A 24,138-nucleotide genomic window follows, 5' to 3' on the forward strand; every position below is an offset into this window, starting at 1 on the left:
TCCCATTTCCTTTGCACTAGACACATATGGTAGTCAAAATTCTAAAACATTACCAGCTTAGTTACCACTATGTGGATTTCTTTTCAAAATTCAGAGACTCCATGAAAATAATCTTTTAACAGCAATCTGCTGGTGCCTATCAGTAATGATAAGTAGAAAAAGGTGAAATAAACACTTAGATATTTTGGCTTTTAAAATTTTTTGTTCTTGTAGTAATTTTATATTTCTCCAGATAGAAGAAACAGCTTTGGTTAGAAAAGAGTAAAACATATAGTTGGAAGGTTCAGGAAGCTAAACTTTCAGGGAAATATTGAGCATATTGCTCTCTAAGGAGAGGATGTTGGATCTTCATTTAGAGTTAAAGGGCATGAAAAAAGCTCTTCCTAAAGGTAATGGGGAAATATTTCTAGACAAAGGCAAATCCAATCTCAGATGTATTGTAGGTTGCCTTCTAACACATTTTTATAGGGGTAATAAAAAATGTAGGTTATTGGAAAACCCAAAAGTTCCCTCATGGAAACAACTCTGGAAGAAAGACAAAATTTGAGTGCCACTTTGAATTTCTTAGGGCTTTACTCTCAGTGTTGCCTGATTTCTTAAAGCAGTTAAGTGGAAAATTAATTCAGATGGTTGCTTTTTGTCATTTTTCAGTCTGTAACTACACATATCTGCAGAACCTCTACCATATGATTTGCAATTGCTCATGATTCTTTCCAAAATGCTGTTTTTACTAGCCACATCCCTGGTTTAGATATCTACCTAATACAATGCTTTTTGCAGCTATAGCAGCTCTTGGAGCAACACCAACAGAGTAGAAGGAAGGAGGGCACTGGGACCATGATTATTTACTGAGCTCAAATTCTGCAATGCCATGAAGTGAGGAACAAGGCAGATATACTCAGAAGGGAAAAAATTGTTTTCTTTTCCTGGGACACACCTGTATTCTAAAGCCAGGTGTTGTCAGTAATTACTGGTGAGCAGCACCACTGAAGATGAGAAAGAAAAAATGTGCTAAACAGAAGGAAAACTACAATTTCAGGGTAAAGATGAAAGTTCTGAACAAAATCAAAGCTTAGCACTTTCAAAGGAGCCTTTGGAATGAGAAGCTCAAACCTTTTGCAGTTTTAAAGGCAATTTCTTAATCTCCTTTGAAATCTTCTGCCAAATTAATACTTCTCAGAGTCAAAGAGCAGCCATTATTATGAAACCATAATAAGAATTACTGCCTTTCAAAGCAGTAACTTCTAAATTGGCAGTCATAGGAGAGATTTTTAGGACTGTCTAACGTGTGATCATCCAATTTTTTTTTTTTGATATGTACTTTTGGATGAGATTTATCATATAGTGTGGCTATATTTTTTCTCCCTGTCCTAAGAACTGGACTTAGAGAGTCAAAATAAAAGAGTTGTCTGTAGGTATACATCCTTGATAAAAAAAAAAAAAAAAAAAAATTCTACTTCTTGTTCCTGAGGCTTAAGAGGCATTTGGTGCTATTATGTAAAAATAATATAATATAATATAATATAATATAATATAATATAATATAATATAATATAATATCTTTATAATTCTAAAACATATTTCTAAATTACATGGGCACACAGGTACTCTTAATTCACATATGGAACCTTTACACCTAAGCGACAAGGGAATTCTTGAAAACTCTGTTAAATAAGAATTACATCATATAAAGCCATTATCTGAAGGCCACTACTTAATATAATCCTTCGGGGGGGAAAAAATCCTGCAATTATTTTGAGTTATGTGATTTATTTTAAACTTACACTTATGTTCCTCTGGATGTATATAACACACAAGATTTCTCAAAATTGTACCAAAGAATTTTTGTAAGTGGAAAAATTATTGATATAGTTATGGAGCTCATGCATGAAGGTTTTTAAAGAAAAGTCACATAAACAGAAAGGAGAAAATGATAGTACATATTTTCTATACTGGGGTATTTGGGAATAAAAGCAAATGACATAAGACTATTGTGCAGGAAATAAGATCACCTCATAATCAACAAAAATGTTAGGTACAAAATTATTGGAAAATGGCTTACACTACTATCCATTTGCAAACAATGTTTTCATTATATGGCTTTGGATAATTCATAGAGTGAAAAAACCCAGAGGAGCCAGTCAACATGAATTGTCCATCACAAACTGCAGCTGTAAAGATATAATGAAGAGCATTTGTCAGAATGACATTTGAAAAACAGAATCAGAGCCAAAATGTGGGTGACCCTGGATATTGATTTACATGGATTACCTTGTAACTGCTTTGTAAGCAACAATAGGAAGACAAAATAAAATACAATATCAATTTATTCCCATTTCTAATGCTTATCACTGTTTGATCTCAAAGTACTATAGGAGAAGAAAAGCAGTACAGAAAATTCATTTTTAAATTTGACACAATCCAACTAATCCAAACTAGTCTAAACCAATCCAAATAATTCAAAAACAGCAAATGGATTTAGCTAATCCAATACTTTCATTTTACTCTATACTTTTATAAAAAAGCAGGATCTTGCCTTACCAGTTCTTATCTACAACTACTTTAAATCAGAAATCTGTGTTTGCACTACCAGAGAAAATTTGATATCACAGGAATAAAAGCAAAAGGGAACAAGGTTGACTATTGTTATCTCTACTTTTATAAGCTTCCTGGTTCCTTGCCTTATATATTACTGAGTACTCGAAGAGATAAGTGGATGTCCCAGGTTTCCTGCCAGCTATTGAATTCATTCAGCTGAGGTAAATGTCATTTATCATCATCTATTTTTTCAAAGGGCTTTCAATAGTTTTTTTCCTTGGTGTTGGTATTCTATTTTATGAAAGTTCTTCACTTAAAAAATAGGGGAAAAAAAAGTATTTTTAAGCCTCAGCAAGATTGGAAATGATAATTCACGTAGAGATTTGTATATCAGCAGACACTGAGGAACTGCTGAAGGTTTTGCTTCATCTCTTGAACATTATATTAGAATCTGTCTAATAATGTTTTTTCTTCAGTTGTTCAAAAAGTATCATAGTGGTTTCACACAAAGATAAAATCAATACCACACATGATTATCTGGAGAGGAAAGGACAAGTTCATCAGTTTGAGGCAGCTGATCAGAAATTATACAGAGCTTTTAATTAATTTCAGAAATGAAACCATACCTATAATGACAGTCCAAATTATGAATAACCAAGCATATTGAAAATTAAATGGGAATTTTATTGAGCATAGTCTTCCTCTGGGAAATTATATATAAACTAATAAATTGGGCCTCCTTGTGTGTTGATTTTATAAGTGCAAAACTCTTTCTGCCTATCACTGTAGCAAACACAAAATAAAAGTCAAGCTTTGTTTCATGCAGCCGTACACCATAAATAAAGATTGTGCAGAATGAGCTTTGCCAACATACCTAATGCATGAGCTGAAATAGAAACATATTCCCTTTTGCAATCTTTGAGAGGAAAACAGAACACAAGATTTTAAGCACATAGAGAGAAAAGGTCCATGAATGATAATTATTATTCTATATTAGCATTAGAGCTGGGTATTGGTATAGAAGTACTTTTTTTCTCCACATTAATTCACATGTTTCCTGTCCTTACCAATGAGAAGAAGAAAATCAGTGTGAGAAGAACTGATTGTTCTTGAGCTTGCTATCAGTGAAGATTAGAAAAAAGTGGTGCTGTTAACAAGTAAGACATAATCTGATCTAAAAGGAGTCTCATAGGATGGACAATAATAAAAAAGATAGGCATACTTGTCTAATAAAATCAATGACAACTGTTTGCTCATTCATTTCTCTTGGAATCACAGAATGGATCTGGTTGGAAGGGACTACAATGGATCCAACCTCCCTGCTCAAGCAGGATCATCCCAGAGCACATGGCACAGGCTTGTGTCCAGATGGTTCTGGAATGTCTCCAGTGAGGGACACTCCACAGCCTCTCTGTCTGATCTGTTCCAGTGTTTGGCCACTGCACAGTGAAGAATTTCTTCCTCATGTTCAGGTGGAACTTCCTGTGCGTCCATTCCTGCCCACTGCCCCTTGTCCCATTGCTGGGCCCCACTGAGCAGAGCCTGGTCCCTGCTCTGACCCCTCCTGCAGGCACTGACAGACACTGATGAAGTTCCCTCTCACTCATCTCTTCTCAAGGCTGAACAGCCCCAGCTCCCTCAGCCTTTCCTCATAAGAGAGATGCTCCAGCCCCCTATTATTATGATTGTTCTTATCTTATTGTTCTCTTTCATTTTTTCCTAATCTCTTAAGAGACAGTGAGTAAATTCAAACAGGTCCTTAGTTAAACTAGCAATATTCAGTGCTTAGTGTTAGGAATGAGCAGGAAGACAGCAGAGACTGGTCCTTTTTCCCTAGAGAACCTCCCAGTGCTTCCTCCTTGCAGGGAGAAAGCAGCTGTGGTCAAAGATGGATGGGCATGGAAGTCATTACATATTTGCCTCATCCTGGAGCCCAAAGAAAAGCTGCACTTGTTCTCCTAAGGAGACAGGGGATATCCTTTGAAAGAGCCACTTCTACTCTTTCCCCAGTATGTATCCTGCTGTCCACTTCTATTTAATTCTGTTCCATACATGGGACATTAGGAGGGCTTCATCCTGTTAGCCTTGAATTCGAGGGAGAAGCTCCCCAAACTGGTCAAACCCAGCCCACATATTTCACTTGACAGCATCTTCCTCTGCCAAAGGCCAGTCCATTACTTTGTGATTAATCTCTCAGTGCTGTAGTGATGCTGTGAGGTGAGTAATCACAAAAATGATAGTCTAGACATATAATAACTGCAAAGAGTCTGCAGAAACCCCTCCTGGGATCAGCCTCCAGTCTCCCTTTCTGTACCCCTACGTGGCTGCTTTACAGCAATGCCAGTCATTCATTATTAGTGGCTGCTGCTCAGACTTCACATTTCTCTAGAGGCCCTTTCACTGAAATTGCTAGCTGTACTTTTGCGAAGCCTTTTGTTACTGCACTGCATTGCAGAGCCAGAAAGAAACCTTTCAAGATAATTTTAATCAATAAAACAAACAAAAAAAAAAGGGTGTTTGGTTGCCTGTATCTCTTCTGAGAATCTGAGATTTCACTGAATTCTTTCTAATGCAGGAAAGAGATGACTAAAATTCACTTTTTAATCCTATATTTTTAAACCATTGACATTATGAAATCAGAAATACTAGAGGGAATAACAATCCAGATGAAAAACAAACCAAGTTTTTTAGAGGACAGCAACTCCTTTTATATGAAGGAGCACTTGTAGAATGAATTATGAATTGGTCATAAATCTCATTGTGAAACTCTAAAGAAATTCTGCAAATCTAAACAATTTTAGATTTCATGTGACCATATTAAGTTTCTAGGAATGGGACAAATGTGAAACAATAAAGATGCGGAAAAATTGGGCAGCCTCCTTGGGCAGCCCATTCCAATGCTGGACAACCATTTCTGTGAAGAAATTCTTCCCGATGTCCAATCTGAATTGCCCCTGGCACAGCTTGAGGCCATTTCCTCTTGTCCTGTCACTGGTTCGACCTGCCCTGGCTCCATCTTGCTGTCAGGGAGTTGTGCAGAGTGAGAAGTTGATCCCTGAGCTGCCTTTTCTCCAGGCTGAGGCCTCCTAGCTCCTCACATGGATTATTCTGCAATTTTATTGCCCTTCCATGGACCCTCTCCAGTCCCTCAATGTCCCTTTTGTAGTGAGTGGGCCAGAAATGGACACAGTACTCAAAGATAAGACAAAGGCAAACAATCTGACTGGCACAGAAGGATAAAAGCTCTTTTTGTTAAATTCCAGTGAGGTTTCAGGTCTGGAATTTCATAGAATCACAGATGGGCTGAGGTTGAATGGGACCTGTATAGGTCATCTGGTCTGAACACTCTTTGATATCACTGATGCAAATCTTCACATTAAATTTGTATATTATTTTGTAATTTGCATAGGATTTATGTTAGTAATATTTCTACAGAAGCAACAAATGTGTAACTGTAGCCATGGTATTTTCTGAAAAATCCTTTCCTTAGGAGATTTTTCCTCCTGAGAAGCTGAAAGGCCTCAGGAACAAAATGTAAACATTGATTATCTGCTGCTGTGGAATGCAACAGGTGCATCTGTGATTGGCCCATGTTGGATGTTTGTAATTAATGGCCAATCACAGTCCAGCTGGCTCGGACTCTGTCCGAAACACAAGCTTTTGTTATCATTCCTTCTTTTCTATTCTTAGCTAGCCTTCTGATGAAATAATTTCTTCTATTCTTTTAGTGTAGTTTTAACATAATATATATCATAAAATAATAAATCAAGCCTTCTGAAACATGGAGTCAGATCCTCATCTCTTCCCTCACCCTCAGACCCCTGAGAACATGGTCATGTATAACTTTATATTAAAACAGAAAGACTCTAATATTCATTATTTATTAAGCATATATGCTTCATTAGTGAGAATTTTACAGAACATTGTTTCCTCTTGCAAGATAAATATTATAAAAATCATTCATTATTATGTTTAATAGAATTGATTTGGGCTTCACTGTGCAGTTTACTGCCCATGAACTATTTACAAACAACTGACAGTGTTAAGCATGTGTAAAAAGACTGATTTACAGGAGTTTACATTCTTACCACATCTATTTTCAGATTCATCTGAACCATCTGGGCAGTTCAAGACTCCATCACAAAAGAATTCTTCACTAATACAGGTTGCACCATCAGCACAGAGTTCAGCAGGCAGCAAACACTCAGCTGGAATAATAAGGATGAGAGCAATAACAGCACAACAGTAATGCAGCCTCACTACAAAGGAAAATTGACTTACCTCTGCTTGCTTTACCACAAATCAAATCAACCACTCTATTGTGTTTTACAAAACTGCATTTTTAGAAGCCTGGAATGAAATATCACATACTAAAAAGATAAATTTGGCAGAGAATGGAGAGAGTTCTCAGAAGTGAAATATGTTTTGAAACCAAGCTTGAAGCAAGGCTGGAAGAAAATGTCTGTGAATTCCTTTTTTTTTCCCCCTTTACACAAATAACCTACTTTATGCAATATAATGAATGACACTTCCCAATTTCTTGTGTTCATATAATGTGAGAAAATTGTTCTTTGCTTTAAATAACAGTGAATAATCTCTGGGTTTAGGTAAATAGAATTTAATTGATTTCTTCAGCTTTAACACTTCATAATGTTGCACCTCATCATGCTAAGAAATCTGATTTTTTAACCAGCATATCCTAAAAAAAAGAGCCTTTAGATTCTTAAGCACCAGAATTATCAGAAACCATATTCTGTTCAGATTTACAAATTAAATGTGTAAGTTAAGAGCAAATTTCTGTTAGAAAAATAAATGGGCAGATCCTTGAAATTGTAGGTCCTACTAATAGTCTTTTTCTAGAGCATAAATGTTCATCTACTGCAAACAAACTCTTAGTCTTTAGAGGGTTTTGGTCCTAGATATCTTTAGAATTGAAGTAGGTCCTATTAAAGTGAACAGAAACATGCAGCTAAACTAAGCTTTGGAGAACTACTGATTTGAAAATTGTTAAATTTGCATTAAATTCTATAGAACTATTCACACAGTTCCTTGTCTCTACTTCAATAAATGCTTACAGAAAAAGGTCAGCATTTCTGATGCAAGAAGGAAGAATAGTAATCTGTAAAATTTCATCTTTTTCATTTTTTTTATAGAGCTGTTAGTTCTGTAATCACATTAAATATGATACTGTACTGTGTGTCCCAGACTGCCATTGGTGTGGATGTATTGCAGCACCTCAAAGTGCTTTACAAAACATTCTCAGTGTTGGCAATGCAAACGTCACAAAGCCACAAGATTTACCCTTTTGCATCCAACTGGAAATTAAAATGAACCAAACATCCTCCAGTAAAGTGTTGGAGGTGACACAGGGCCAGTGAATGAATCTCCACAGATGAGCAGAGACAAAACTGAGCATTCTAGACCCAGAGCAAAAATTCCAACCAATAACCCAGGAAGAGATTTTGCACAAGCCCATCAGGAAAGAAATCATTGTTTACACACAACCTGATAAATCCTTCGTTTATTCAACTCAGAAAACTAAACAGCACTGCCACCTCCTGGATTGAAAGAAATCAACTTTTCCTGCTTAAACATTATGACTCCTCTTTTAAATGGCAAATTACCCTAAATTGTGCTGTAAGTGTTACATTCAATTAAATAAGGGCAGTAAACACATAAGACTTGAACACATTAGACTGTTTGCAGAAATCATATATATTTCACTATATAAGAAGGCTGGAGAATGTTTTCAAAGACTCAAACATCTTCAGCTTTCTGTCCATTGGAAGTCACACTTTGCTATCAGTTTGCTTATTTTATTTTCCTCATAAAAGTAAAAAAAAAAGAATATGAATTTTAAAAAAAGAGCAGTTACTATTAGTGCCAATGTGTGCATCAACATGCATAACACATGCAGCATTTTTGTAGCATGTACAGTCTTAGAAGTCCCTTCTCCTTGAGGAGGTCTCCTTGGTCTAAGGCAAACCTGCATATCCTGAATTTTCAGGAATGGAATACAAGGATTGAATGCTGTGAGGAAGAGTCTGCACATGAGCAGTGCAATTTTGCAGTTTCAGATTGCTCTGTGGAACCTCCCTGCATATCCTCCACACACACAGAGATACTCACCCACTGTTGTTGAGGGCTTGCTTCTGGTGAGCTGTCCTGAACCTGGACAAACACAACCCAAGGTTAGAATTCTACTCCTTGTCCCCTCCCTGCTCCTCCAAACACAGTTACTCACCCACTGTTGTTGAGGGCTTGATTGTGGTGAGTTGTCCTGAACCTGAACAAACACAACCCAAGGTTAGAACTCTACTTCTTGCTCTCTGGGAGCACCTTTGTGGTTGCATGGGCAGAATTAAGCAGCAACCAATCTGCTTTTATAGCTGCATTATTGCAGATATTAAAGAAAAAAAAGAAAAAGAAAAGCTCCCCACACTCCAGGTAGTGCCAGCTTGAGTGGCTTGGTCCTGAAGCTCCAGTGTCACAATAAGCATAAGAAAAAATTATGTGAAACCCAATGTTTCAGTAACTTCAAAAGAGTCTTTTCCTCCTTCCACTTTCTCCCCACCAAAAGAGGAGCAATTCTTTCTTGTCTTCCCCTGTAAAGTTCTCACCTGGAGTTGGTGTCAGGGAACTTGCAATGAAACTCGTGGGATCTGTTGAAACAAGAAAAGTTATGGCAATTTCAGCATTAGTACTAAAAGGTAAAGGTTCATTTTCTGACAAATAAAATTGCTCTACAAATAAATTAGGAGCCTCAAACCTACCTAATGTTTGTCTATTTACATACAGATGTATATATATATATATTTATATATATATTCAGGAATGGAATAAAAGGATTGAATGCTGTGAGGAAAGGCTGCACATGAGCAGTGCAATTTTGCAGTTTCGGATTGCTCTGTGGAACCTCCCTGCTCCTCCACACACACAGAGATACTCACCCACTGTTGTTGAGGGCTTGCTTGTGGTGATTTGTCCTGAACCTGGACAAACACAACCCAAGGTTAGAACTCTACTTATTGTCCTCTCCCTGCTCCTGAACCCTTCAGCTGTCCTGAACCTGGACAAACACAAAGTTTGTTAGAATTCTACTCCTTGTCCCCTCCCTGCTCCTCCACACACAGAATTACTCACCCACTGTTGTTGAGGGCTTGATTGTGGTGATTTCTCCTGAACCTGGACAAACACAACCCAAAGTCAGAACTCTACTTCTTCTCTGGGAACACCTCTGTGGTTGCTTGGGCAGAATTAAGCAGCAGTCAATCTGCTTTTATTATTTTAGCTGCATTATTGCAGATATTAAAGAAAAAAAAGCAAAAAAAAAAAGCTCTCCACACTCCAGGTAGTGCCAGCTTGAGTGGCTTGGTTCTGAAGTTCCAGTGTCACAATAAACATAAGAAAAAATTACGTGAAACCCAAGTGTTTCAATAACTTCAAAAGATTCCTTTCCTCCTTCCATCTTCCCCCCTTTAAAATAGGAGCAATTCTTTCTTGTCCTCCCCTGTAAAAGTTCTGACCTGAAGTTGGTGCCAGGGAAATTGTAATGAAACTCATGGGATCGTTGAAACATGGAAAGTTATGACAACTTCAGCATTAGTACTAAAAGATAAACATAGATTTTCTGACAAATAAAATTGCTCTACAAATCAATTAGGAACCTAAAACCTATACTGTGTTTGTCTATTTACATACAGATGTATATATATATACACATTGTGGGTGTACATGTTTACACATGAACAAATGCCTGGGTAAATAAGCAGATTTGTATTAGTTATTGTGAACTGCAAAACATTCTGGAAAAATGGAATGTGTAATTTTGATTGCTCCAAAAGAAGTTCCACTTCATTGAGGATGCACCTGGCGTTTCCAGCTCCCAAACAGTCTTTTTTCTTTTCCTCTCTGAATTTGCTTTAGCATCTCTGTTTACTATTTCTATTACTATTTTATATTACTATTATTACTAAAACTACTACTCTGTTTACTACTATTACTATTTCTACTTTCTAAATTAAGACTCAAATATGTGAGTAGAATAATGATGTCTTTGACTGAAAACAATTCCCAAGTCACTGCAGGTACTGGGTCCTGTACCTCAGTTTATAGGATGAGGGGCCTGAAGGAATAAAGTGGAAGATGCAGTGAGGATTTCTCTATACTTTTGTGGGAAGAAGCTGCTGACCACTGGCCATCACCAACTTACTTTTGTTAGGTATTCCTGCTCTCCCAGACCTAGTGCACAAATTTCCAGGAGGATTTCCCACCAATTTTTGATCAAAAACTGCTTATTTAATAAATACTATTAAGCTGAACTGGGCCATTCTGGTTATGGTGCATTCTGTGTCAGCAAATTTAGGGATTCAATTTCTTTGGCAGAGAGAGAGAAGAGCAGTGAATAGCTGGACTGTTCTCACAGTTACTGCAGAGAAAAAAAAGCTTAATTCATACCATCACAGGTTTTCAAAGAGACACAAACACACATATATACATATATATATACACACACATATATATATATATTTATACTAACATATCTGTCTATACATTTACTACAGGATAACCAATTTAGAAGGAATTAAACATTCCAAGACATAAAACATACATGCATGCAGGAGCAAACAGTTCTAAGAAAACAGTTATCAGGGAACTGCCTCTTGAAAACTGCTGAAAAATTGTGGTTGCTACAGATGTTCCCAAAAGTGCATGCACAAGTTGACAGCAAAAAGGAAAACACAAGACAGTGACAGAAACAGCAGTGATATAAGCACAATTACTAGAAAATCTCACTAAAGTAACAGGTTGAGATGGCAATGGCAAAGGATGCTTTTAGGGTCAGCAGAGCCATAACCCTGCATCCAACAGGTGTAAATGTACCTGGTATGGTAAAATGTGAGTATTTTGTGTCATTTGGACTGAAATATAAAGAACAAGGAAGCGGGAAATATTAACAAAAAATACAAAAGTGACCTCAAGCAGACCCAAGGCCAAGGGAGAAGAAATTCACACCAGGAGTATTGTTGCCATTCCAGCCTTGGGTGCTGACAATTCCCAACTCCCTTCCCCTTTGCTTAGGAACCTCCCCCAGTCTCCAAATTTTGCTTGAGGATGATTAGCAACATTGAACTTAGGAGCAGGGGAGCATTAAGATAGCATGCCAGAGGAAGGGACAGATAGGGAAAAACCGAATGTTAGCAGTTTAAACTGTATCTTTGGGAATAGACACAGTACTTGCACACTTTGGACTATACACGTTGGTAGGCCTGTAACCAGACTAACAGTAACTTTTCCATCACCGTGGCTGTAATCAGAATATCAATAAACACTTGTCTCCTATATTTATAGGGGCAGTTGTTTAGCTTCTGCTCTGGTACCCTGTGCCCTGGAGAGTTTGTGTGTGATAATTTGAATGCAGTTTGTGTGTGACTACCTGCACCTTGTGCTATAAAACACTTACTGCATTGTTTATCTCTCTTGCTGACTTTTGGCAGCTTTGTGAGACTAATTTTGTCTGCTTCGTGTTTTATCACTGTAAAACTTCCAGGGATAGTGGAAGAAAATCTGTCTCTCAACATTGCTTAGTAAATCAATAACCACAACATGAGAGCAGGACTCCCCAGCCTGATCTACCTCCCCAAATCTGCAAAATCTTCAGCTTGCAGCTCAGCTGGTTAATGGAGACTCAGTTTTGGTTTGATACTCTAATTAAGCTCCTACAGATTTTGTACAGACTACAGATCACTCAGTGCTCTCTCAAATACTCCGAAATGGTGAAAGCAGTTAATTATCACTGAATGGACCCTGGCAGTCAAGCCCCAGCTGCAACCAGTGCAGATTTACTAAGTTAGGTGAGCTGAACAGCAATTCTTGTTTTCCTTAATCTTGTATTGGTAACAAAAATTAGTGCCTGCTTTGAGAAAGATACTGACCTGATGAGGTTAAAGGTGTTGTTGTAGTAGGATTTTCAGCAGCTACTGGAAGAAAACAAGTTCATTATAAGCTTCTTTTATAGCACAGAGTCCAGTTTTAGATGACAGAAATAAAGATTAAAAAGAAATCAGCCATGACTATTTCTCACTGAACCACTGTCAGTGTCCTGCTTCCCTCCTTTTGCCTCAGTCTGTTCCCAATCTTTTCTCAAACTCCATGACCTTCCCAAGGAAGAAAGATCCCAAAAATGAGTTGGAGCTATGAGGTTTCAAAGCCACCGCAGTTCCTTTCAATCCTCAATCCCTATTGATTGTATTGCACATAAAATGTCTTCACCTGGAAAATCTCTCTCAAGGCTTTTTATTCTATACAGATTTGCAGAGCACCTGTGTCTTAGAGAACAGTATTTAGAAGAGATGAATGAGTTAAAATTGACCTGGCATAGTTTACTAGAAGGAAAGTTACTTTTAATCGCTGTGAAAACTCACTTCAAGCAAGCCATGCCTGTGTGACACCTCTCTCCCTCTCTGAAATAGGAATGACTCTAGCAGAACATATTGAAATACACCATTCATAAGTGCCTCATATGATTGTGATTTTTAATTAGCTACAATTATTTCATTGAAGCACTCCTGGTAGAATGGACAGGTGATTTCTCATGAGAAAAGAGGCATTTTAATGAACCACAGCAGTAAAAGTTTGACTACTTCAAAGTTCATCAGTGGATGAACCTTTTAAGAGGCTCTTAATTTTTTTTTTTTGGTGGCATTTCTGAAGTAAAATGAGCAATCAATTTCCACAGTGTTGTGTGGTAATTGGTAATAAACAAGCAGTAAAGAGAACTAAATATGCCCAGACTCTGAATTTAGCCTTTGAATATTTGAAGTACTTAGCAAAAAATGCAGCTTTTAGTATAGATTAAGAGACATGGCACAGCAGATTGCCACTCCTCAGTTTTTACTTAGTAGTAACTCCAGCAGGTCTTCAAATGTCAGCTTACCAACTTCTGCTTCAAAGAATTCAGATTGTTTTTTAACCTCATCCTCAGTGAAGGGCTGTTTTGAAGGTTTATTCAGGTAAAAAAAAAAGGATTCTCACTGATCTTGAAGGGCTTCCATTTAGACTTTGGTATATTTTCTAGTACTTACATAAAATATCTGTATATTTGCAGAATTTAAAGCTACCTAGTCCTCAAAGCCCTGTTCCTTTCTCCACCATGTATATTTATCTAGGTTCTACAGGAATATGGAGCCAGTTCCCTGGGTGCACTGCTCCCAAAGCAGTTTGTTTTTCTACAGGACATATTTTTCAGCAAATGAGCCTTTACTCACTGCCACTCTGAGCCCTTCTCTCATTCTTTAGCAGAATAAAATTGTAACTCTATTTACTTATGAAACAACGTTTGGGGCTTAATTGCTTTAATTAGAGGGCTAAAAATTACAAACATTATGCTTCTTAAGAAGTGAAATTGAGTGGTTTTCACGGGGAAACCGCTACCTTGCCCTTTACTCCCTCCTTAGGGAATGTACACAATGCTGGTCATACTTTCCAGTAGAAAAGGTTGTAAATTCTTCTTTAAGCTGCTACTGAAAGTTATGGAATGTTGGAAAAGTAACAATCCAATTACTGTCTGGGAGACAAAACTTTCCTTTCCTGCTACCTGTAGTTCTGAGGCATTTTTAGAATTAAAACCAAAAAAAACCCCAAAAAAACAAACAAAAACCCAAACAAAAAAAAAGGCAATAAAAACCTCAAAAAACCCCCTTTCTAATATTACCTGTGATTTGTATGCTGTTCACATCAATTTTCAAAGTCTCGGTAGGGTTATTTGCAGTGACACCCAAAACCAGCTCATTTTTTATTTTCTCAGCTGTTGCCATCCGGGTAAAATAAAGGGTGAGGATCACAACCACACTAGCAATACAAAACAGAGAAATTAATTAGTTATTTAAACTGATGAAAAAAATCTGCTATGCAACATCATCTAGACAATATTTCATTCTAACTCTGGTTCCAATGGCAAAGGCAGATTGATTTTTAAATATTGGCTGGCAAAGATGATATAAAGAAACATCTCTTAATCATCAGGTCAGTTTGAATCTTGGAGAAACTTTGTTTTTTCTTTATCTACTCTTACTCTCACAATCAGAAAAAACCTTACAAGACAATTTCATTTCAATTGCTGCAATAGAGCTGAAAACTAAAGATTTAGCTTTACGGTTGTTCAACAGGTCTGTTAGTTTTAGCCCTAAAATATTGAAGGTGAACCTGGAAGTATTATGAAAATTGTATAATATGGCAAAATATAATACAAAGTGATCTCTTTTATAAAGCAAATCTGTGGATGCTGCATTTTTGCAGATCTGCTCTGTGATCGCCTGGATTCTCACAAGGAAACAATGATGGCTGAAAACACAGATATTTAGAAATTGTGGTTAAACTGCATTTAACTTCTATGATTTTTATCCAGAGTGTTTTGTTTGTTCTCTCCATCCTTTCCAGACACTATTATGAAGTTTTATGCTTGCAGCTAGAGTAAGGTAATATCAAAGTATGACACTTGCCAAAGACAAACACTTTCTCCTTTACTTAAATTTAGATGTAAACTTTTTTATCCTTAAACTACCCACTTGCAACTGACTCAGTAGTGCTCTTTGTAAGGAGTGATTAATCCTGTGATTTGTCATTTTGCTGAGCATAGTTTGTAGTTTGCAATATGCAGAAAAGCTCTCCTTCTTGCTTATTTCTGATAACCTCTAGGCCATGCTGAGCAAACAAAAGCTTTTATTGCTCTCCTTGTGACTCAGCAGCAGCGTTTCAAGGGTGAAATGCCAAGCAGATTGCCTGAAGGGGTAAACACTTTTTAAATGAAAAGAAAGTAAAGCCCGAGACAAAGTTATTAGATGGAGAAGTTAAAGTAGATCCTTACTGTTGTATTAAAAACAAGATCCAAGGTTCAAACCCAGCAGATTTTCTGCAGTTTCTATGATTGTTGTGTCAAGATACAGTGGTGGGATGAGTTCTGCCAACAGAGTTATTTACAGTGCAGATATCAAGATTCCCATTTTGGTTGATAGAAAGAAATAAGCTGTCCTTTGGCATAATTGGTCTCCTCCTAAAAGGTGTCTAAATTGACCAGATGAGAAAACTAAAAACCCAGCACTTACAAAGGCAGCCTTGAACAAACCCCTCAGAGATGTCTCCATGTTTGATGCCCAGATTTTGATGAGAATAGTCCCTTTCTTTGTGCAGAACCCAAATTTCCTGAGTGGATCTACCTACAAGGACAGCACTTTGGAAGTGTTGCTGCTGCTGTGCAGTCCATTCCCTTTATGTTATATAACCCTTCATAAAGTGATCATACTCTGCTTTCTAGCTAATAGGGTTATGTCCTCACTAGTCCAGTCAAAAGATTGCTCCAATATTAATCTGCTTCCCATTACTTATTGATATTCATGGTCAGATAATATCCCAATATCTTGTTTGTGGTTTTTTTTTTCAAGGACAATCATTCAAATAAACTAATCTCCTCTACATATTTATCAACTTTATGTACTTACACTGATACCACAAGAACATGTGGTAGCACAAAACTATTGATCTGTTTTCATGTAATGTGTACTTTAATTTTCTGGGTTCACCTATGAGACAGCAAGTTATACCATTCATTTCCCAGGGTTCTTCAGTTCTGCTAGAGTCAATGTTTTATCCTCTGTTTTGTTCTTGCCTATCACAGTGTGTCATTAGACTTCTCTTGATTTAAAACTTGAGTTACTGGTAGTGACATGAGATCTGACCTCAGTTTAAGCAGTTTTACATGAACAAACTCAGCACAAACCTATGTCTTTTCTTTTCTAGATAGTTTCTTGCCTTTCTCACTCTTCATTTTTCTTTCTAAATCGACAGTCCCAGAGACTATCACCTTTTTAAACTCTAATCCTAAAGGAAGTTTTAAGAGAAAAGATGTCTTGAAGCTTCATCCTCTTTAGAGGGCCTTATCTAAATTCTAAAAATGTTTGGGTTTTGCTTTTTTAAAATCTATTCACAGTTCACAGAAGAGCTGTCTAAATTAGTAGTATCATTGTCTCTTGCCTATATTTTAAGTAAACTTTATTATATACAATTACCTGGTCTCTGATGTCAATCTGCCATGGCCATCTTCCGATTTCCTGTAGAAAAAGAATCACCAATAAAAAAGAAAAAACACAACCAACACCACATGGTTCCCATTGAGACTAGAATGCTTTGACAGGATGGGAACACATCCTGGAATTGTGGAATAATGAGAGACAGTGTTACAGGTGTTTTGCTGAATCAGAACCTTATTAAGAGTAGTGAAGAAGGAATTAACAGCACAGACCTGGCTGTATAACTTTTGTCAGCAGGTCTTCAGGAGGACAACCAACACCTCAGAATATTGAAAATGAGCTTTACCAAATGAAGCAGATCTCAGTGTACCAAATTTATGGAATCTTTAGGACACAGAGGCTGCAGTTTTTCCTGGTGTCAAGTGACAGCCTTACTTGTTAAAGCCCTAAGGAATGTGAATTAAGTGGATCACAGGGACATATCAGTGCCTGAGCCTCCAGGCTTAGGCCAGGAGATCTCTAACCTGAAATTTACTCTAGATGGCAAGGATCAGCATCCCTGTGAACAGCACCTTGGCAAAAAAATAATTCAGCAGTTCTTTGAAATGTGGAATTTTTCTGAGTGGGTGTTAGGGCTCAGCCTTACTGGTTTGGTCGAGGCAGGGAATTTCACCCAAGGAAACACACTGGTGTCAAACTGAGCACGCTGGAAGATGTTAGATGTAAAAGGCATAACATAGGAGGTTTCCAAGGATGTCTTGATAATCAAGGTAAATACTTCTGAGAGAAATATCTAAGTAAGGACTTTTGACATTTATTTTCAAAGTTAAATTAAGCTGTACCTACCTGAATTGGGAGATTTCACATCTCTCAAACTTGTGTTTCAGATCACTTTTGTGAAAGATATCTTGTATCTATATAAAAAAGAGAAATCTTCAACGAATACAATAATTTTAAAAAGTAAATAAATATAAATATAAATATAAATATACACGTTCTCACAGTATAATCATGGTTTCAGTACTAAATAACTTTTTCTAGACTACAGAAACAAAGTATTTGTTTGATGATTCATTGATTTTCTCAAATAAGGAACATATTGGGTTCTGACCAGGCTTAGGAGGACCTGAAATAACCGTTTTTTGGAAAGAAAAAATATCAACAGCAGTTAATGGTAAGGAATTAATGTACCTACAAATAGTCTTGAATAAACCACAAGCTGATAGGTTCTTACCAATTTTTCGACATCAAAGGCAAGGACTTTGAAATCAGCTGAGGAACTGTTTTGTAAGGTTGAAGTGAAAGACGTGCCAGAGACTATTTTTAATATTCCCGTATAGCTATGAGTAATTCCCTCTGATTCAACTAGATAATGAAAATAAAAAGGTGTTTTAATTATATAGAAATAAATGAAAAATATTACATTAGATTTTATTTCACACAGATCATCAATACAATAATTTCTAGGTTTTAATTTTTTGATCAGAGATGTTCTGCCTAGAAAAAAAAGACTTTTTAATGTTTACGATAGTGTTATTGGTAATCATATTTTTATGAATTCTATTTGCCCTTAGCTCTCATTACTTTCAGTTTTGTTTTAGATGCTGTTTTCCTGGAATACTGTGAGTGCATAAAGGATACAATGATATGCCCAGTTCTGTCTAACACAAGGGACAGAGATAAATGGGAAGGCAAATAGTGAATTATGAGTATTTTGTATGTTCTGGATAAAAAAATATTATGAATTATTGCCTCACACTTTATGTATTTTTGCCCTTTTTTATATGTGTAAACTGTTTTTGATGACAGCACTGGAAACATCCAGTGTCAGAATAGTGAAATTATTTTTGACCTGACCTTTCTCACTAATACACACATGAAATTCTGGGAGAATTTATAAAGAAATTAGACAACTGATCCTTGCTGCAAACTTAATCTTGATTTTAATATGCTACAGGACATGAGGTATACATAAAGGAATTCATTATACATTAAAAAAATATTTCTTCACTGTGTAACACACTGGAAGTTCTCAGAAAATATCTGAATTAAAGTTGATTGATAGGAAATGCCTTTTCTTACTGGCAGCAGTACCAGTGGTATTTTAGGTTGTGTTTGAAGGCATTAACATTAAAGCAAGTTTTAAGACAAAAACAGATGTCAGAGACTGAAATATTATCCTTTATGGCTTAAACATGGTTATAAAGGAGTTTTGTCCATTATGGCAAAACTGCATAAAGAGGCTGTGACCACCAAAGCCCTCTCCTCCCTGAAGACACCTCCTAACAGGAACCTGGGCATTCCTACCTGGCCCAGATGTACATTCATCCACTGGATTCTGTGTTTTTCAAGAAACTCTCACCACCAAGAAGATCATCAAGACGCCATCAGGATCCATGGAGTTGATATTTTCTACTTAATCTTTCTCCACCTTACTCCCCCCTCCTAAGCCCCTCTTTTCTATTTCTTCCTTTTTATCTCTCTCTTGTTTACTTTTACATAAAACCCACACTATTGACTTTGGCATACGGACTCATTTGCACGTTAATTTGGGCAGAGGCATTTCTAATAAATTTAATAACTGAATCATAACAGCAGATAAGCAATAAATACTACAATGAACAGTTTATTATGGAAGGCATAGCATAGTGACACCAACTGAATATCAACTAATACTAGCAGACTGCTTTGAGCTTCTTTGAAGGCTCGTCTTTAAAATAATTGCAAATCTGTTTAAAAATATTTCTAAATAGCAAAAGCCTTTTAAAATTATATACCAACTATATTTAAAAATATGTTCTAATAATATTTTAAAAAATATTTTCCTATTTTTCTTCTAAAAACAAAATCATTAAATAAAAGCCTGTATCTACATTCAATAATACACCTTTTTATTTTAGTGGAGTGTGATAACATTCTGGTAAAAAGGTAAGAAAGTTGGTAGCTGGTGCAGTTTTTAAAATCTGGAAACAAAACCAATGGCAACTGAAGGAACAAGCATGATATTTTGACATAATTGTTTTGGTTGGTTGTTTTTATTTTTTTTTAAAATGTCTTACAGAAAGTTTAGTCTTCATGAAAATTTAGCCATCAGAATGAAATAGTGTGGATTTTTGGCTAATGAAAGCAGCAAAATCATAAATGTAGCACAATATTTCTCCAGCAACAAAAATCACTTTGAGACTCTCTCTGGTAGCTCCATATCCCTCACATATTTTGGAGCCCTGAACAGGATGCAGTCCTCCAGATGTGGCCCTTTCACTTATATACACATGATTTCTTAACCAAAATTTTAATTCCATTTAAAAATCATGAAACATTCTATCTATCTATCTATCTATCTATCTATCTATCTACCTACCTACGTACCCACCTACCTATTGTATATATCAATATATATATAATATATATGTCTATATATATAAAATAAATATATATATATCAATATATATCAATATATATATTGATATTTTAATTTAGTTTGCTTTGAGTATCAGTAACTTCTTCCATTACATTCAGAGCACTGAATAAAGACTAAGAGTGACTTTACCTGGGGCAAATAAACTGACTGATGCAGGAACTCTCTCATACCAATAAATGACTTAAAAATATTTTTTAAATAAAAAAATTAATATATCCCAAGGGATAGGCCCCACAAACTGTAGGAGATTATTAGACTTTTACTGGATTATTTTTATTCTGATTCAAAACTCATGCATGGAGAAAAGGGTAAAATTTCTCAGTTTTCCATATTACCTTCACTAGTTGATGAATATGGGGGAATAACCCAAGCTTTATGGCTTGGATTGCATCTTAGGGATCTTTTCCAAAGCCTAAACCATGAAAATTATTTTATATATCTTCAGAGTATGATTATAGATCTTGGTGTTTCCCCTTATTTTGCTCACATCATTTTTCAGGAGAGGAAAACACATAAACCCTAAAACACCACTTCCCCTGCCCCCAGCATTAAAAACATAACATGAAATAAAAAAACAAAAAACCAAAAAACCCAAAAACAAACAAAAAAACCAACAAAAAAACAAACAAACAAAAAAACCCCTACAATTTTAAGAGCAATGTATTCAAAGTCTAAGAAATTCCTAGAAGTCTGTAGCTAAAGGTTGGCCACTTACCTCGTTCCAACTCCTGGATTGATAACCAAGAAAGTACAATCAGTCCAACACAAACACACACAAAAATTGCAAGCAGAGAAGCAAAGAAAATCTCATAGCTACTAGGAGAAACATATTTCACATCAGATGGTTTTTTCAGCTTCATTTCTGTCTCAAAAACTTGTGTGAATTAAGGCCTGACAAAAGACACAGCTTGAGAAGCAAAGTAATAATCCACATGAAGAGATATTTATAGGAGCTGCTTGTAAATGAATTACATCATAAAACTTCACTGACACAGGTTTTTACAACATTCTGAGCAGTCATAATCATGCACAGGATATGCAAATAATAAGAAAAGAAATCCACTCAGAGGGGAAGCACTGAAGACACTTGTCTCAGATAAAACACAAGCAAACCCACAGAAATGTAAGGTAGGTCACTGGATTTGCACTATTTCTTGTAATTTGATATTTTTAAGTGACAATATAAAATATTGCTGCCAAATTTATTGCTTATACAGTTTTCTTTTGATAATTCCTCACAAAGGTAATTATGAGGACAGCAGTGAAAGCTGTATCTTTCCTCATTCTGCTTAGAAAGTTCTTTTAAAAGTAATTTCATTTATAAAGGAAGTGCTGGGAAATGAATTGTTTAGTAATGTGCCATAGCTCAGCAACATGTTCAGCACTGAGCAGTAATTCAGCAGCACAAATTTAATCTGGGTAAGACATGGTTCTTTGACCACAGAACTGGAGAACTAATCAGAGAAGGCATTGTGAAATGCATGCTTGTTTTGTATTTTCTTGCCAGGCATAAATGTGCCATGGGATGCAAGTCCTTGATAAAGTTAAAGTGCTGTGGAGGGTGAGAGCTGCAGCTTTAGTAGAGCAAGAATAAATTAAACAGGCAGTGTAGTAACCAATTTTATCATTTGTTTATAAATCTAATCTGTCAAAACTTTTGAGCTTCAGAAAAGTAAAGCCATACTGACTCTATGTTTTGAGCCCTGGGAGTTGCTGTTTCTGACTCTCAATCAGAGTGCTAAACCCAGATTTGTGGTATGACACTCTTCCTTGTGGAGAATCTGGGCACACCAGCCATATTCCTGCCCGTCAAAGGAAAGGGAAACTTCTGAGCCAATCTTTGGAAGAGCTCTACCTATTTGTTAATTGACAGAAATAGAGATAATATAAATTAGGAAGAAATGACAAAGTCTTGAAATGAGGTTCTTGATGACATAACAATTCTCTGTCCATATTTCCTTCACTAGTCTGAGAACTAGTCCCTTGTCTCACTCTGAGAACTATGGTATTTGAAAGAAGTGCCATTTGAAAGGATATAAAGCACTAAATCACAATCAAAATATTGCCCTGACAGCAGGAACCTCAATTTAGTGTAATATCATACCATAATGAAAGCAATATAGTAATATTTCACCTTGCTAAAAAGAAATAATTGTTTACTTAAACCCGAAGTTTTTGAAACAAAATTCAGTGCAGCTTAATCATACTGCCCTTACAGAGCAAGAGAAAACTGAGTCTGGATCTTGCAAATGGATTAGATCTCTGGGTCATCTTGCTAGACAGAGGGGGAATTGCTTTTGTATGTATTGTATCTCACAGACACACACATATATGAATACAAATGTGTGTAGATAGAGATGCATAATTATGACCAGGTCATGTTTGTAGTGCTGAGCTCTGCTGAACTGCTCCATAGTGGTGTCTTTGTAACTCTTTGTGCTTTCTCAGCAATAATTTTAATAGCCTTCATTTCAAGGGGTTTAAGTTTCGACATCTTTCTGAACACTGAGTCTATCACACAAATGGAGGATGTCTCTAAATAATTCACTTTGCAGAGTTGTGCCACTGCAGGGAGTAGGGGAAGGCTGTGAAGAGGAGGGAGTGACAGGGAGCTGTTATGGACTGACCACAAGCCCTCAGTCCTCATCTCCCTGCACCCCTTGAGGATGGTTATAAATTACTTTTGCCCTGCTGTGCTGAGGAGGGCACTGAGGAATCTTCTGGGTGGGCATCTGACAGCCAGGCAAGGTTAAATCACTGCAATTGTCCATGGTTTAGTCCTGCTTTATTCCTAATCAAATGTTTTTTGTCACAAATCTGAGGAACTTTGTGTTGATGGACTCGTTTGCCATATTTTGCATAATTTATCGGTTTGTATCATTGACACTATATATAATTAATAAAAGACAAACATATATTACCCAAAGATGCCTCTGCATTTTAAATTCTGAATTAATGCTCTAATGGTGAAGAGACGAGCCCAGAAGAGTAAAAACTGTGGCCACTTACAGTTCACACAGATTGATTAGTGTCTGGCCAAAGACATAGCTTAACATGGGTAGTCTCAAGTTGGAGTTGTGACTCCTGCAAATGAAGTCATTTGCTAAACAATTTTATCTGCCAATAAGGCCATGGTAGCAATAATTAATAGGCAAGCCATGGACACTGAGCAAATAGTAATTAAAAGTGAGTTCTTGGATTAATTGGTTTGCAAAATATTATAGTCTGTACTAGCATGAGCTGGTTCTAAGTTCTAACAGTAGAAGAACCCACATTTCATTTATAAATGAATGCATTTCCACATTTTCATTTGTAAACCTTCAAGATGATGGGAGCAGAATTCAACAGTGAGCCAATGCTTGCTTGCCAGGAATCAGGAATTACAGAAGCAAAGAGGTTTATGCTGAAAGGGCCCTATGACAAGCATCTGCTTGAGACAGGATTAACTGAAATTAGATCAGGCTGTTCAGGGCCATGTCAGGGCAAGATCTGAATACTTCCAAGGTGGAAGACTCCATAAACACAATGCATTGACTCCCTGCATAGTGACTTTCTTCTTCCCTCTGTGTCTTATTGGAATATCAGTTGTGCAATTTGTGTTTGTGGTCTTTTGGTCTTTCCCTTTGCAATTCTGAGAAGAGTGCATTTGCCTTCCCTGCAATCATCCCTCAGATATCTGAAGGCAGCAATTTGACGTCCCTATCAGCTTGTCAGGCTAAATCAGTGCTGGGACATTGGATTAATTTCACCCCAGATGCTGGAGTTTGGACTTGCTGACCTTGGTTGAACATTGTGGAATTTATTCCAGGCCATTTCTATGCCTTTTAATGACAAGCACATCCTGTGACTGCAAACTGTCCTCTAGACATTGACTTAATTCTCTTCTACTTTTATTCCTCATATAATTTTCTTGTTCATTCTTCTTCTGCAGTCTTAGTTGCATTTTTTTTAATTTTTTGCATAATCCTAAAATTTGTTTCTCACTTTAATTTCTTTTGTGGATTGATAGGAACTCTTGAAAGTTGGATTTGGTTGGTTTGCTACATGACTAAACTGGTGAAATGGTAAGATCTACTCAGGAAAAGAGTGAGCATTAGCCACTGTTACTAACAGTTTACTACTATCTACTGCAAGTTGTGAATACTCACAGGTCAT

General features: G+C 36.5%; 1 protein-coding gene across 1 annotated transcript in view; it reads right to left on the reverse strand.

Moving 5' to 3' along the window:
* Positions 1–20,843, reverse strand: part of TMPRSS15 (transmembrane serine protease 15) — a 51,483-nt gene extending 30,640 nt beyond the window's left edge. The window contains exons 1-10 of the mRNA XM_054270231.1: positions 20,699–20,843; positions 17,797–17,927; positions 17,409–17,476; positions 16,602–16,643; positions 14,252–14,388; positions 12,474–12,518; positions 9,113–9,200; positions 8,783–8,877; positions 6,627–6,746; positions 2,063–2,171 (exon numbers count right to left, since the gene is read on the reverse strand). Coding sequence (XP_054126206.1) covers positions 2,063–2,171; positions 6,627–6,746; positions 8,783–8,877; positions 9,113–9,200; positions 12,474–12,518; positions 14,252–14,388; positions 16,602–16,643; positions 17,409–17,476; positions 17,797–17,927; positions 20,699–20,843 — 980 coding nt within the window. The remainder of the gene's footprint in view (positions 1–2,062; positions 2,172–6,626; positions 6,747–8,782; positions 8,878–9,112; positions 9,201–12,473; positions 12,519–14,251; positions 14,389–16,601; positions 16,644–17,408; positions 17,477–17,796; positions 17,928–20,698) is intronic.
* Positions 20,844–24,138: the final 3,295 nt, after the last annotated feature.

This window comes from Melozone crissalis, unplaced genomic scaffold (assembly GCF_028551555.1).
Source record: "Melozone crissalis strain CALT ecotype California unplaced genomic scaffold, PUWL_Pcris_2 ptg000009l_1, whole genome shotgun sequence".
Taxonomy (NCBI): Eukaryota; Metazoa; Chordata; class Aves; order Passeriformes; family Passerellidae; genus Melozone; species Melozone crissalis.